At 53.0% G+C, this 14,838-nt stretch overlaps 1 protein-coding gene across 1 annotated transcript; it reads left to right on the top strand.

Moving 5' to 3' along the window:
* Positions 1–892: 892 nt before the first annotated feature.
* LOC135287627 (olfactory receptor 14J1-like) lies at positions 893–1,891 on the top strand. Its single transcript, XM_064400901.1, has one exon. It carries the CDS (start codon positions 893–895, stop codon positions 1,808–1,810), a length of 918 nt encoding a protein of 305 aa, XP_064256971.1. The 3' UTR covers positions 1,811–1,891.
* Positions 1,892–14,838: the final 12,947 nt, after the last annotated feature.

The raw sequence follows: 14,838 nt of genomic DNA, 5'->3' as shown, positions 1-14,838 counted from the left end.
GACAATGCAGCTGCAGCTCCTGGAGCCATCTCCTAAAGCTGGAACATCCCAATGCCTGCAGACTCTATGAGTACATTCTCTGATTGTCTCTTGTGCAGAGCAGCCAGGGGTGCCCAGGGCTGTCCTGCAGAGCAGGCTCCTGCAGCCCAGGGCACTGTGCTGGGGCAGGGACTCTGCTGCCTGCCAGGGACAGCTCTCAGCCGGCCCTGGCAGCTGCTCCCAGCACTGGGGGACAAGATCTGGGGGGGGAGGAGACAGCTGGTAAGGCTTTGAAGTGTTCTCCTTGTGTGGTGAGGATGCTGCATTGGTCAGGATTGCTCCCAGCATAACATTTAACTGCCGAACATCTACAAGTAGATTATACAGCTAACACAGCTAGTCAGGGGCTGGATAAAAGGGAAAATCCTGCTTTTTAAATCTACTGCTGTTGGTTGCCTGGATCGGAAATTCCATATAGATGTTAATCTCAGTTCAGGTGAAGAAAAATAAAAACAATTTTCTCAAATCTGAACAAACCAGGCAGTGACAGCAATCACCACAGTTCACTTTAAAGGCAGCATCAGTGTCAATTTTCCAGCCTGCTCAGGGTTGCTCTGATGTTGCCATCAGAGCCTGCAGAGCCAGAGCTGCCCCTGGGCAGTGCCAGAGCTGGGAGGGGTCTGCAGGGCAGAGCTGAGCCCCCAGGGCTGGGCTGGGCTCTGGCAGCACTGGCAGGACCCAGCCCTGGGCACAGGGAAGCAGCTGCTGGCAGGGACAGCTCCAGGCAGCAGAGCCCTGGGCAGGCAGTGGGGGGAAAGTGTCCCCAGCCCGTGCTGGGATATTTAAAATCCTCTCCTAATGCAACTATTCTATGATTAATTTTTATACAGATCCCCATGCCAAGGCACCACAAATGTCCAACAGCAGCTCCATCAGCCACTTCCTCCTGCTGGCATTGGCAGACAGGCGGCAGCTGCAGCTCCTGCACTTCTGCCTCTTGCTGGGCATCTCCCTGGCTGCCCTCCTGGGCAACGGCCTCATCATCAGCGCCGTAGCCTGCGGCCACCACCTGCATACGCCCATGTTCTTCTTCCTGCTCAACCTGGCCCTCAGCGACCTGGGCTCCATCTGCACCACTGTCCCCAAAGCCATGCACAATTCCCTCTGGGACACCACCACCATCTCCTACACAGGATGTGCTGCACAGCTCTTTTTCTTTGTCTTTTTCATCTCAGCAGAATTTTCCCTCCTGACCATCATGTGCTACGACCGCTACGTGTCCATCTGCAAACCCCTGCACTACGGGACCCTCCTGGGCAGCAGAGCTTGTGCCCACATGGCAGCAGCTGCCTGGGCCAGTGCCTTTCTCTATTCACTGCTGCACACGGCCAATACATTTTCTCTGCCCCTGTGCCATGGCAATTCCCTAGGCCAGTTCTTCTGTGAAATCCCTGCAATCCTCAAGCTGTCGTGCTCCAAATCCTATCTCAGGGAACTGGGGCTACTTATGGGTAGTGCTTTTCTGTTATTTAGTTGTTTTGTGTTCATTGTTTTCTCATATGTGCAGATCTTCAGGGCTGTGCTGAGGATCCCCTCTGAGCAGGGACGGCACAAAGCCTTTTCCACCTGCCTCCCTCACCTGGCTGTGGTCTCACTGTTCATCAGCACTGGTATATTTGCTCACGTGAAGCCCCCTTCCATCTCCTCCACATCCCTGGATCTGGCCCTGTCAGTTCTGTACTCGGTGGTGCCTCCAGCCCTGAACCCCCTCATCTACAGCCTGAGGAACGAGGAGCTCAAGGCTGCTGTGAGGAGGCTGATGACTAGATGATTTCAGGAACATGAAACTCTTGGGCAATTGCTGCAAACCACTTGTAATAAAAGTCACCTTTGATATTTCTTCTTGGTTTGGTTGTGGGGTCTTTTATTCCTTGGTTTAGTGTTCTCATGTTGTCCTCAAAGAGATGTCATTTTCTGTGTGATTTCTCACTTTGTTTCTCTCCACCTTCCCTGTGACCACACACTTTGTCAATCATGGGCTGATCTCTTGGTGGCTTGAAAGGAACTCAAGCATCTCCCAGCAGAGTTTTCTGCAGAGATGCCCTTTTGTTGCCTCCTCTGGAGCTGCAGCAGCAATGTCTGTGTGCAGAGCTGGGGCAGATCAGTGCTGGCACAGCAGCTGTGCCCAGCAGCAGCAGCACTTGGTGTTGCCAGTGCTGCTGCCGTGGCCCTGCCCCGCTGCCCTGGTGGCCCTGGTGTTGCTGCAGGGCCTGAGTGCTCTCGGGGCCGGGCACAGTCCTGGGGGTGGCAGTGCCGGGGCTGCAGCAGGGACAGGCCATGGGCACTGCTGGGGCAGCGCTGATGCCTCAGGCCAGGCCCTGGGGGCTGCAGGCTCCTTGCCCAGGCTCTCTCAAGAACACGGCCAGGCCCATGCTCAGCACAGAAAAGCCCCAGGGTGAGCAGCCCCAGGCTGGCCGTGGGCAGGCTGGGGGCAAACAGCATGGCTGGGGCTCTGCAAGGGCTCTGGGGGAGACGGGAAGGAGCAGCAGAGCAGGGGCTGATCCATCCCCAGTGCGCTGCACAGCCCAGGGCAGCGTCCCAGAGCGTCCTCATGGAGCTGCCAACAACATCCCCCCTCTGCAGCCCTGGCCTCTCCCCCAGCTCACACAGGTGCCACATCCTTGCAGGCACAGCCACGGCAGCACTGGCTCAGGAGCCCCTGTTTGCATTGCACACAGCAGGCGGGAGCACCCCCATGCTGCTGCTGTGGGGACATCAACCTGAGGGAGCACAAATGCCATCAGCCCCTGGGGCCAGCAAGGGCTGGGGGACACCAGGGAAACCACTCAGCTCTGTCCTGGCCTCTGCAGTCAGCCAGAAAGTTTGTTCCCATCAGCTGGGAGTTTCCTGTGCCACTGCAGATGCTGTTGCTTAGAGCCAGGGCTGCCAGGCAGCCACCCCCAAACTGCCACAAGCATTTCCTTTTCATCACCTCTGTTTTCTTTACTCTTTCCTGCTACAAATTTCTTCTTCTTGCCCAGCCCTGTTCCCTCCCCTGCAAACAGCCCATCCATGTTTGCCCTTTCCTCTCTGGCCCCACTCCCCATTGCAGACCCTGACTTGGCACCATGGGAACGTCCCTTGGGGACCAGGATCATCCTCCAAGTGCTGCAGGAATTGTCTGCAGGCTCCTGCAGTGCCTGGTGCTGCTCCCTTGCCAGAGGCACCCCAGGCCAGGGGGGCACATCTGGGCTGCTGTGTCTGCCTGTGGGGCTCCCTGTTCTGGGCAGTGAGGAGGAGCTGCAGAGGCTCTGCAGGACTGACAGGATGGGCTTTGGGGCTGGCAGGAGAAGCTGAGGCACCTGGGCTGCTGCAGCTTCTGAAGAGGAGATCCAGGGCTCATCCTGCAACTTCTGCAAGAGTGGTTTCAGAGAATCCCAGAATCAGCAAGGCTGGAGAAGGCCTTGGAGATCATCAAGTCCAACCTGTGCCCTGACACCGCCTTGTCTCCCTGAGCCTCCTCTTCTCCAGGATAAACAACCCAGCTCCCTCAGTCGCTCCTCAAAGGACTTGTGTTTCCAGACCCCTCCCCAGCCTTGTTGCCCTTCTCTGGACATGCTCCAGCCCCTCCACGTCCTTCTTAAATTGGGGGCCCTAGGACAGCAAACAGCACTTGAGGTGCTGCCCAACCAGTGCTGAGCACAGGGGAAGAATCACTGCCCTGCTACTGCTGGCCACACCATTCCTGATCCAGGCCAGGAGCCATTGGCCTTCTTGGCCACCTGGGCACACTGCTGCCTCATGTCCAGCCTGCTGTCCATCAGTCCCTGCAGGTCCCTTTCTGCCTGGCTGCTGTCAGCCACTCTGTCCCCAGCCTGTAGTGCTGCAGGGGTTGTTGTGGCCAAAGTGCAGGACCCGGCACTGGGACTTGTTAAACCTCACCTTGTTGGATTTGGGCCCTGGATCCAGCCTGTCCAGGGCCCTCTGCAGAGTCCTCCTACCGTCCAGCACATCCACATTCACACCCAGATGGTGTCATCTGCAAATTTGCTGATGCTGGACTCAGTCCCCTCATGCAGATCATCAGGGCAGATATTGAAATCCACCCTGGCTGGCTCTGATCCCTCGGCCATCCTGTGGGTACCCTGTGATGGCTCTCAAGGTGATCTGTTCCATAACCTTGCTGGGCACCCAGGTCAGGCTGACAGGCCTGGAGTTCCCCAGATCCTCCTTCCAACCCTTCTTGGGGATGGGCTCACACTGACACCTCCAGTGCTCTGGGACCTCCCTGGTGTGCCAGGACTGATGGTAAATGATGGAGAGCAGCTTGGGGAACTCATCCACCAGCTTCCTCATCCTCCTGGGATGGATCCCATCTGGTCCCAGAGACACCTGTGAGCACCTGAGTGGCTCAGCAGGTCCCCAGCTGCTTCCTCCTGGATTGCAGGGGCTCTTCAGCTCCCTGTGCCCATCTACCAGCTCAGGAGAACACTTGTCCTGAGGGTGGCCTGTCTTACTGTTGAAAACTGAGACAAAGAAGGGGTGAAGTACCTGAGCCTTTTCCTCATCTTTTGTAACCATATCCCCCACAATAAGAAATGCAGGTTGCCCTTAGCCCTCTTTTTACCATTAATGTACTTATAAAAACATTTTTATTATCCTTCACAGAAGAATCCAAGTTGTCCTAACTGAGCTTTTACCGCTCTAATTTTCTTTCTGCATGACCTAACAACATCCTTAAATATTTCTTGATTTACCTGCCTCTATGTCCAAAGGTGATGCACCCTCTTTTTAACCCCTAAATTCCTGCAAAAGCTCCATGCCCAGCCTGGCCAGTCATTTCTTCCTCTGGGTCATCTTTCTGCACAAAGGGACAGCCTACTCTTGCTCCATCAAGTTTTCTTTGCTGAAGTGTGTCCATCCTTCCTGGAACCCTGTGTTTTTACGGGCTGTTTCCCTTAAAAGAATCAGTTCCTGATTTGTTACTCCCCAAATCTGCATCCTCAATTCGGCCTAAGTCTGCCCTTAAAAGTCCAGGGTAGAAGATTTATTGATGCCCTTCCTTCTTTCATGGAATATTTAAAAACTCAATAATTTCATGGTGACTGTGCCCCAAACAGCCTCTGACCAGCACTTCTCCCACCAGCCCTTCTCTGTTTGTGAACAGCAGGAGACAGAGCTTTCCTTGGGAGTGGGAATTGCAGGAAACATCCCCAAAGTGCAGCTTGGAAGGTTCAGCCTGGAGCTGAGGAGAAAGCAAAGTCCCTGCCAGGGTGGAATTGTGGTGCTCGAGGTGTGGCAGCGTGAGGCTGGGCCATGGCCGGCTCTGTGTGCCAGGAGCCGGCAGCACTGGGTGCAGGGAGCCCAGGGAGGGCACAGAAACGCTGGCTGAGAAATGCTGGGGCACAGCGAGAGGGGCGAGTGCAGCCGGCCAGGGCACAGGAGCAGCACGCACAGGGGGCACAGCCTGCAGGACAGATGGCCGAGGGCTGGGCAGGGCTGGCAGGGCCACAGGCACCCAGGCCTTTGTGCCCTGGGCTCGGGCAGCGCCTCTGGAGGCCCCACAGCAGGAACTTTCCTGGCAGGGGCTGCACTTTGGCTCTCCCTCGGCCTCCCTGGCCAGGCTGGCAGGGGCTGCAGGTTTATGGCATTTGTCCTTGCTGCCCCTCACATCCCCCTGCCCCACAGAGAGCCCCGAGCCACCCGTGAGGGACAGGCCCTGCTGGCCCAGGCTGGGCTCAGGGCTTGGCCTTTCTGCTTCCCCCAGCCAGCCCAGGCCTTGCTCAGCATTGCAGTTCCCTGCCCAGAGCCTTGGGCTCCCCGCACTCCTGGCCTCAAGGATCTGCTCACACCAGTCCCTGGGGAGCCTTTGGCTCTCCCTGCCCTCACTGGGGCCCAGCCATGCTCCAAGGCACTTGGAGTTTTGCTGCTGACTCCTTGAGCAGCTTCTTCATCCTTCCCTCAGTGCCTGAGGCTCCTGGACCCAGCCCCAAATCCATCGTGGGGCTGATTAAAACACAGAAAGCCCTCAGGAGCTCTTTGTCTCCCTTCAATTGTCTTCAAGTCTCCAGGGCTTGTGCAGTGATTGGAGTCAGTTTGGAGTTCTGTTAAGGAAGAAGATGTCAAAGTGCACCTCATGATTTTTGGTTTTTTAATCACATGTGTGGGTTTGGTTTGTTTTTTTTTTCATTGCAGAGAAGAGGTGATAGAAGCATTCCTCAAGTGATCTTGATGCTGAATGTCTCCTTAGGAGGTCTGGGCACGGAGAAGAACAAGCCCCTTTTGGGCTGACCCTGTTTCCACAACCTGCTCCTCACCCCCAGCCTCACCATGTCTGTAATAACCCACCTGGGACTGACATCCCAAAATATCAAAAAATGTTAATGTAATTTATTCTTTTATTTTATTCTGTAACACATTATTTTGTGTGATTATTTAATTATGTATATATTTATTTTCATTTATAATATTAACAATGGTTTTTCTTACCTGGTTTTTATATTTGCATAAAAAATCTATACATTTTTACTAGCCAAGAACATTAATGTTCTTTGGTTCTATGTAGCACATTCCCCTTCCTTAATTAATTAAGGTCTATTGGCTATTTATTTCTTCCTCTTTATGGTAATTACTAATATGTCCAGTCATTTTGTCATCATTTTTATCATCTTTTTCTCAGACAGGGGCATGGGAGAGCCCTTTGGTGTCCAGGGAGACATTTCTGGGGCACATTGGAGGCAGTTGTGGGTTTGGGGAGGGAATTTAGAAAGAACTTGAGGGTATGGACTACACTTGGGGGAGCTGGGTGGGCACTTGGAGGGGCACTCAGGAATTCTGAAGGACAGTTCGGGGTCCAGGGCAGCACTTGGGGGTCCAGGGGGGCCCTTGCTGGAGGTCAGGGAGGGGAATTTGGGGCCCTTCAGCGTCCGGGCGGGCCCTTGGGGGGCTCGAACGGGGCTCTCTGGGGCGCGGGGGGTGATGGGAGCTGTAGGCGCGGGTATAATACGGTTAAACGGGGCCGCAGAGCACCACGGGAGCTGTAGGCGCAGCTGCAATGGCTTTTGGTGATGGCGGGGCATGACGGGAGATGAAGTCCCGGCTCGAAGAGCGCTGTACGTGCCCCGCGGAGCATGATGGGAGCTGTAGTCCCGGAAGTGGCTGGACCGCGGTGTTTAGGAGTTCAGGAAGGCACTTGGGGAACACTTCAGGGTCCGAGCCGCGACGTGAGGTCCTCGGGGGGAACGTAACTGGTTCGGGAATACCTGGGGGGCGCTTGGGGAGCTCCAACTGGGCTCTGTAGGGCGCGGGGCACGGCACGAGTTTTAGGTGCGGGACTGTGCTCTGAGGGGCTCCGGGGCCGCGGGGGATGAGAGGAGATGAATTCCCACAAGTGGCTGTGACAGGCATGTGTGGGGTTGGGAGCACTCAGGGGATCCGGGGGCGCTTTTGGGTGGTCCCGAATGGGCGCTGAGGGGCACTGAGGGATCCTGGAGGGTCTGGGGGACACTTAAGGGACAGATGGGGGGCGGATGCCGGGGTGGGTTCTGTGGAGCGCGGGGCATGACGGGCGTTGTAGTCCCAGCTCCAATGGGGCTCTATTGGGCTGCAGGGCATGATGGGAGTTGTAGGCAAAAATAAAAGATGGCGCTGACACCAGGCACTGCTTCCAAGTCTCCGATCCCTGCGCTGATTTGCTGCTGGCTGTGATTGGCAGGACCATCGGCAAATGGGAGACAGTGGAGGCGGGAACAGCCCATTCAACTCCTCCAGTCCCTCCCAGCACAGCCCAGTTCATCCCCAGTACAGACCAGTACGACCCCAGTGCCTCTCCAGTCCCTTCCAATACACCTGAGTCCCTTCCAGTTCCTCCTATTGTCATCCACAGTATGCCCCAGTGTCTTCCACTCTTCTATGCTGTGTCCCCAGTGATCCCAGTTTGTCCCAGTATCTCCCAGTGTCACTCCAAGTGTGTCCCAGTATGTCACACTGTGTCTCACTGTACCTGCATAGCCCCTCCCAGTCTGCCCAGATTGCCCCTCAGCATTCCCTGTGTTCCCAGATTGTCCCAGTATCCCCCAGTGTCAATCCCAGTATACCCCCGTGTCTCCCACAGCGTTCCCAGTGTTCCCCAGTATGTCCCAGGCCTCCCCAGTGTTTCCAAGCACAGTTTAATGTCTCACGGTTGCCGTGGCAGCCAAACCCAGCAGTGGGGTCAGGGCAGTGTCCACGGCCACAGCCCCTTGCAGTGGCCCAGTGCAGCTTGGGCTGATGATCCACCCTCACAGCTGGCCCAGGGCAACCTGCAGTGGTTTTGGTGGCACCTTGGGCTGGCACACACCTGAGGAGTGTGTCTGTGTTCAGTGGGGAAACTCAGGAGATTTTGATTGCTTCAAAAAAGATAAAAAGGGAAAACCCCTCTTAGGCTGAGTGCAGCCAGCTCTGCAAGCCCAGCAGGTCCCACGTGAGTGAGGACAGACAGGATGGGGCTGGGGAATGTGGAGCAAGGCTGTCCACACTGGGTCAGAGCTCAAGGCAAAGCTTCTCTGAGCAGGCCAGAGCGCCTGAGGAGAGACCCTGGGTCAATATCAATCACAGAATGCTGCAATCACCTCTGATCTAAAGAGAAATGTAATAAAATAAACCCTTTAAAATAGGTATGTGTATGTCTTACAAGCTCTTTGAAATATTTCCCCATAATTGGACTTGGAAAACTTTAATGACACTCTCAGGGCTTTGGTGTTGTTTACATCAGACTCGGTCCCTGAGAGAGTCTTCAAAGAACTTTTCAAGAACTCAAGGTTAAATTGAAACTCTGAACTTTCTTGAAGTTTTAATGGGTCCCACTGAGGGACATGACTGAGAAAGTGTCCCCAGGTTCCAGGTAGAGCAGAGAACTGCAGGCAGTGATGACAGCTGGGGATAAACAAGGCAAAGGTGTCTCTGGTGCTGAGCACACCTGGATGTGTTTCAGGAATGCAAAGGGCCAAGGCCTGAGCCCCAGCCCCTGGCCAGGCAGATCCTGTCCCTCCCTCATTGCTCAGGGCTCTTCCCGGGATGGGCTCTGGCATGTGGGGATGTGCAGTGCCAAGGGCAGGACCATGGGGCAGCCCCTGCCAGGCTGCTGAGCAGGGACAAGGAGGCAATGAGGCCCCAGGGCTGCCAGGGTCAGTTGTCCCCTCCTTGTGGCCTCAGGCCCAGGGCCAGCAGCCATGGCCAAAGTGCTGCCCAAGTTGGCTCTGTCAGGGCCTTGCAGCTGCTGCACATCCCTGTGCCCTGTGCAGCCCAGGCTGTCCTACGGTGTCCCTGCCCTGCGCCTCTGTCCCTGCAGGCTGTCGGCATCCCCCGGCTGCCCCACCTGGCTGGCCCCTTCCTTTGCTGACAGCTCTGCCTCTGCCTGCCCACACAAAGCCTTGGGCTGCTCCAGGCTCTGATTGGGGGATATTTTGCACCACAGCCTTGCCCGGGAGGGAAATTCCTTTCTCCTGGTGTCCAGTCTGGGTCTCCCCAGCTGCCCTTGGTGCCATTATCTCTTTCTCTGGCTGTTTTATACAATAAAGAAAAACTCCGAGATGTGTGAAACCACCCTTCAATCCCTCCCCAGCTACTCTTATTCTGTCCTCAGTCTCCACACCACTGAGCCCAGAGTCTGCTGCTTCTCCCTGCTGGTTATGGGATAAGGCCTCCAAACCATATCTTGAGAGGTTTGTGGGTCCTCTCCAAGGTCTGTGAAAATGAAAAAAGTGGTCAAAGTTATTTTCTCCCAAATCTTGCAGTGACAGAACAAGGCTCAATATCTTTGAACTGAATGAGGGCAGATTTACAATTGTTTAAAGGAGGAAATATTTTACATTTATGAGAATGGCACAAAACTGCAACTGTTCTTCCAGGGAAGTGGATTCCCCATCTCAGGAATTATCCAAGAGCAAGAGCTTTGTACAACCTGACCCAATGAAACCCTGTCCCCTCCCTGAGGACAGAATTCCTGTTGTGTGTGTTCTCTGATGTGCTGGGTGCCCTCACAACGCTTCTGGCCAGAATGTCTGCTGAGGGCAGCCAGGCTGCTGCAGGGGCAGTGACCTCACAGCCATCACCATGGCAGCCCTGTGCCCTGGGCCTGGCTCTCCCCTTTCCTCTGCCCCTGCCTTGTCCCTGCTGGCATGAAGAGTTTTGTCACTCATATCTTGTCCCCAAGGTGCTGGGGCCAATGGCTTCCCAGGCAGGCTCCTGGAGCAGAAGTGGCTTTTCAGAGCCCAGGCAGAAATGAGCCCTGAGGCAGCAGCTCTGCAGTGCTGGCCACCAGGCCGGGCTGCCAAGGGAGGCTTCTGGCCATGCCCTGCAAGCAGCTGCTGCTGCCAAGGTGCCTTTGGTGCCTCAGGCTCTGCCTGGCACAGCTCCCAGCACGGCACTCTGCCCTTGTGCCCGAGCCCTTCCCTGTGCTGGGGCTGGCCTGGGGCTTTTCCTGCAGCGGGACCTGCCCTGCTCCTGGCACAGGAAAGGCAGTTCCTGCTGGAGCAGGAGGCTCTCTCTGCCTGCAATGGGCTCCAACAACTCCAGCAAGGCCCTGTTGACTGCAAAATTGCTTCCTACAGCACTATATTCTAATAATTGTTATAATTCCAGTACTATGGTGAAATAACTGTGGTTAAGATCTTTCTGACTAGTCATGATCATAATCCATCAGGGCTGTATTTAGGTAAATTTATCTGTCATTCCATCATTAATCCTGTGGGACAAATTGCATTAAGGTTCCATTCCACCTGTCCAATCTTTACACCTTTGAAAAAGTCTGGGGCTGGGATGGGATCCAACCACTCCCAGTCTCCTGTATTAAAAGGAATTTTAGAAGTCTAGGGGCCCTGCAGGGGTTTGAGGATCCATGGTGGCTGTTGGGGGTTATTTCCCCACCTCATGTCTCAACAGACATTTCTCCAATAAAGAAATAAAGCTTTTGCCTGAAGCTCCCACTGTGCCCATGACTTGAGCCCCTGTGAGTGTCTGGGACATCCCGGCTCTTTGGCAGCCTGGGGACTCCTGGGATGTCACCGTGAAGCCCCCGTGAGTGCCTGTGACAGATCGGTGCCTTTGCAGCCCAAGGTCCCCTGGGATGTCACCATGGAATGGCCGTGACTGCCTCTGAGCACAGGGCTCTTGACCATCTCCAGAAACCCCTGGGAGGTGTCCATGGAGCCCCTGTCTCTGCCTGTGACATTCCAGCTCTTGAACAGCCTGGAGACTCTTGGAATGTCCCCATGGAACCCTTTTGAGGGCCTGTGACAAATCTGATCCTTAGCGGGCAACCATCACCAGCCCCCTGTTGCTATGGTCAGTTTCCATGGCAACCATCACCAGGCCCCTGTTCCCCCCGATCCACAGAATTGGCTGAGCTGGGAGGGACCCATCAGGATCCTGGAGTCCAACTGCTGGCCCTGCACAGGACACCCCAACAATGCCAGCCTGGGCCTGGCAGCGCTGCCCAAACGCTGCTGGAGCTCAGAGAGACCGGGAGCTGGGAGCCTTCCCTGGGGAGCCTGGGCACTGCCCCAGCAGCCTCTGGGGAAAAACCTTTTCCTGAGATCCAACCTCAGCCTGCCCCGACTCAGCTGCAGCCGTTCCATCCAGTCCTGTCCCTGGGCACCAGAGGGAAGAGGTTCCCACAGCCCCAGCCAGGGACCTGCTCCCAAGGCTGCTGCCATGGCCACCAGGGCTGGGACCAGCTGGGATGCTCGATTTCCACAGACTGGGTTTAGGAATGGGATTCCCCAGTTCTGTGCTCTTGCTAAAACCGCTCGTTCCCTTTCCCACCACCCATGGAGAGCAGAAAAGGCAAAGATCCTGGGCTGAGCTAAGAACAGTTTACTGCGAACAGCGGCAAGATAAGGAACAAACAGGAACAGCAACAATATTGATAGCTGGAATTAACCTACATATTTTGTTATGTAAAATTAAATTAAAATTAAATAGGCCAAGTAGGGAGTGTTTCCAGAGCCAAAATTGCCAATGACCCTGAGCTTGCATGGCCTCTTTGTGGGCAGCTGGATCCCGCACCAGAGGCTGGAAGAGATTAAATGGTTCAACCATTCACATACCTGGGAGAAGCTGAAGGACAAACTTCACAGGAACCCTCTTGTTGCCTATGACAAAGTGGTCAAAGCATTTCAGCTGCAGGGAGCAGCTCAGGTGTTCCAAGATGTGCCACAGCCACTGCAGGAAATCCCAGCTGTGCCACCATGACAGGGGTGTGGTGTGGAGGAGGTGCATCCCAACCCTCTTCTAGGCAGGGCTGGAAAAGCCTGTGTCTGTCACAGTTTTGGGACAGACAGGCAACTTGACACTCCATGCAGCAACAGCCAATGTTTATTGAAGGGCAGCCCCTTTTGTAGGGGATTCAAATTTCCCACTCATGCAGAAGTGACGACAAAGGTTTCAACTCCGCCGAGCCCACTGGTTGCATCCATGACTCAAAGGAATTGGCTGGGGTCCCCTTGTTTGAGCCTGAATTCAGCCAATCACTTTCATTCTTATGGACTTGTTTACTTCAATGAGCTAATGAGCTAGCTGGTCGAGTGAGTGTCTGTCAAGACCAAATTGTTTGTGCAGCTGTAGACCAGCTATAGCTGTCACAGTTCCCCCTTTCAGTTTTATTAGAAATTCAAAGTGTTCTCTGTCATCCTTCTTCAAGGACCCTTTGCAGATAGAATGACAGCATAGAAAGATGACACATATGATTGTCCCAAACTCAACCAGCCTGACCTCTCTCAGCCCGTGATGCATTCCACTTATCATTGAAGATGATTCATTCATTCCTGCAAGCTATCAGGCAGGATCACCAGCATTTCAGGCTTTCTAATTGGTATGCCACAGGCTTATTACTGAGAAGTTACAAACTGATAACTCTACAAACAGGAAACATTTTAACTTTCAGAACTGTGGGAAAATTCAAATAACTGAGTAAATGACTTGTCCAGTTTCAGATTTTTGTCTTATGTTCTTAAATATATAAAATCTTCAATTTGCTATCCTTAAATATATATATAATCTGCATGTCCCTAAATAGATGAAGTCCTTAAATGAACTTTTCATCTCAAAAGTCCTGTATCAGTTGCATGAGTTATTTAGCTCCCCAGCATCTGCTGGAGCTTCATCGGGATGATGTTGTCTCTGATCCTGAGCAGGACATAGATCAGGGTGGACACATCTAGCTGGTATCCACCATGTCCCGTTTCTGTGGAGACACACTCATACACACATCCCCGTGTAATGAGGTCCCATGGATCTTCCCACTTGTTTGTCATAATGTCTTTTATCATTACTTTAGATTTGGGTGATTGAGCATCACCAGATGATTGCAGTGACAGGAAATGATTGAAGATTATTGGGTTTTGAGATTGCTTCAACACTGTCAAATGATGTAATGTGTAAACAGTCTTTGTCACTTTGCTCTGTGGGGTTTTGCCAAACATTCCCCCCTTTTGTTTTTCTAACATGCGTTTTAGAGTTCCATGTGCCCTTTCTACAATGGCCTGTCCATTTGCTTGTCAGGGAATTCTAGTTTGGTGTGCCACACCCCAGAGCTGTAAAAATGGTCTAGTTTTTTGTGATGTGTATGCAGGTCCATTATCTGTTTTTATATCACGAGGGATACCCAAAGCAGCAAAGGCTAATTGCCGATGTGCAATTGCATCCCGACCTTTCTGCCCTGAATGTATTGATGCCCATATGGCAGAAGAAAAAGTATCAATTGATCTCCATGCACATATTTTAATTTTCCAAATTCTTGAATATATGTGACGTCAGTTTGCCAGATTTGTAATGCTTTTAATCCACGGGGATTAACCCCCATCTGTAATGGAGCAGTGTGGCCCTGGCGATCAGCACGTGTGTTTACTACGTTGCAAGCCTCTGTGCTGGAAAGCAGAAAATGTCCCCGTAGGGCTTGATTGCCTTGGTGAGAGAAGGCATGTGATGCCTTTGCCTGAGCCAGCATATCTGGCTGGGGTGCTGTCCAGGCAGGGCCAGCCAGGTGATCTGCTTGTGCATTGCCCTCTGTAATGAAACCTGGGAGATGTGTATGACTTCTAATATGAAGGATGTAATAAGGGCAAGTTCTGGCCAGAATGGCGTGCCACAAAGTTTTTAGCAAGCCAAATAATTGTGCGTTGTTAACTTCCTTTAATAGAGCTCAGTCCAATTTTTGTGTTCTATCTGCAACATGTGCAGAGTCAGTAACTACATTCAAAGGAGTGTGGAGAAAACACTGAAAAGCCATAGCTACAGCACATAGCTCTACTAACTGAGGTGACCCAATCTCATGTCCTTCCAATATTTGCCTTCCTTCCATGTCACAATGGACTTTACCATTTTCCCAGACCCGTCAGTGAATACAGCAATTCCTTTTTAAGGGTGTTCAACTGCTCACGGGTTTTAGGGATAGCTCAGTGGTCTTACTCATTTGCAGCAGTGGTAAATGGTAGCCAATTTGTCCCTTGAAATTTTGTAAAGCACGCTGTAGAGATGTTCTGTTGGCACAGCACCATTCAAATTCTTCCTGCTTTACAGGGAAAATGATTTTAGATGGATCTTTTGCATTCAATTCCAAACATCTTTGAGGTCATTTAATAATTAACCAGACAATTCATTTGTAGATGGTAGGGGCTGTCTTTTGTGGTTGATGGGGCAAGAACACCCACTGTAAAACATGCAAAGGGGTCAGACCACTGAGTATCCCATTGTCCAATGACAGTGGTAGTATGGAAATTAACATTGAAAATAAACACAGTGATACACACTCCCAGGCACACTTGGTGAACCGGTCTGTGAGAGCTGCTCTGCTATTTGAAGAGGATCTTTTGCCTCTGGGGT

The sequence above is a fragment of the Passer domesticus genome, chromosome 30 (genome assembly GCF_036417665.1).
Source record: "Passer domesticus isolate bPasDom1 chromosome 30, bPasDom1.hap1, whole genome shotgun sequence".
NCBI lineage: Eukaryota > Metazoa > Chordata > Aves > Passeriformes > Passeridae > Passer > Passer domesticus.
Note: the sequence above shows the minus strand (reverse complement) of the source record. Positions and strands in the feature narration are given on the sequence as shown.

Excerpts from the sequence above, each read along its gene's own strand:
- LOC135287627 (XM_064400901.1), top strand. The coding sequence starts at position 893 with ATGTCCAACAGCAGCTCCATCAGCCACTTCCTCCTGCTGGCATTGGCA.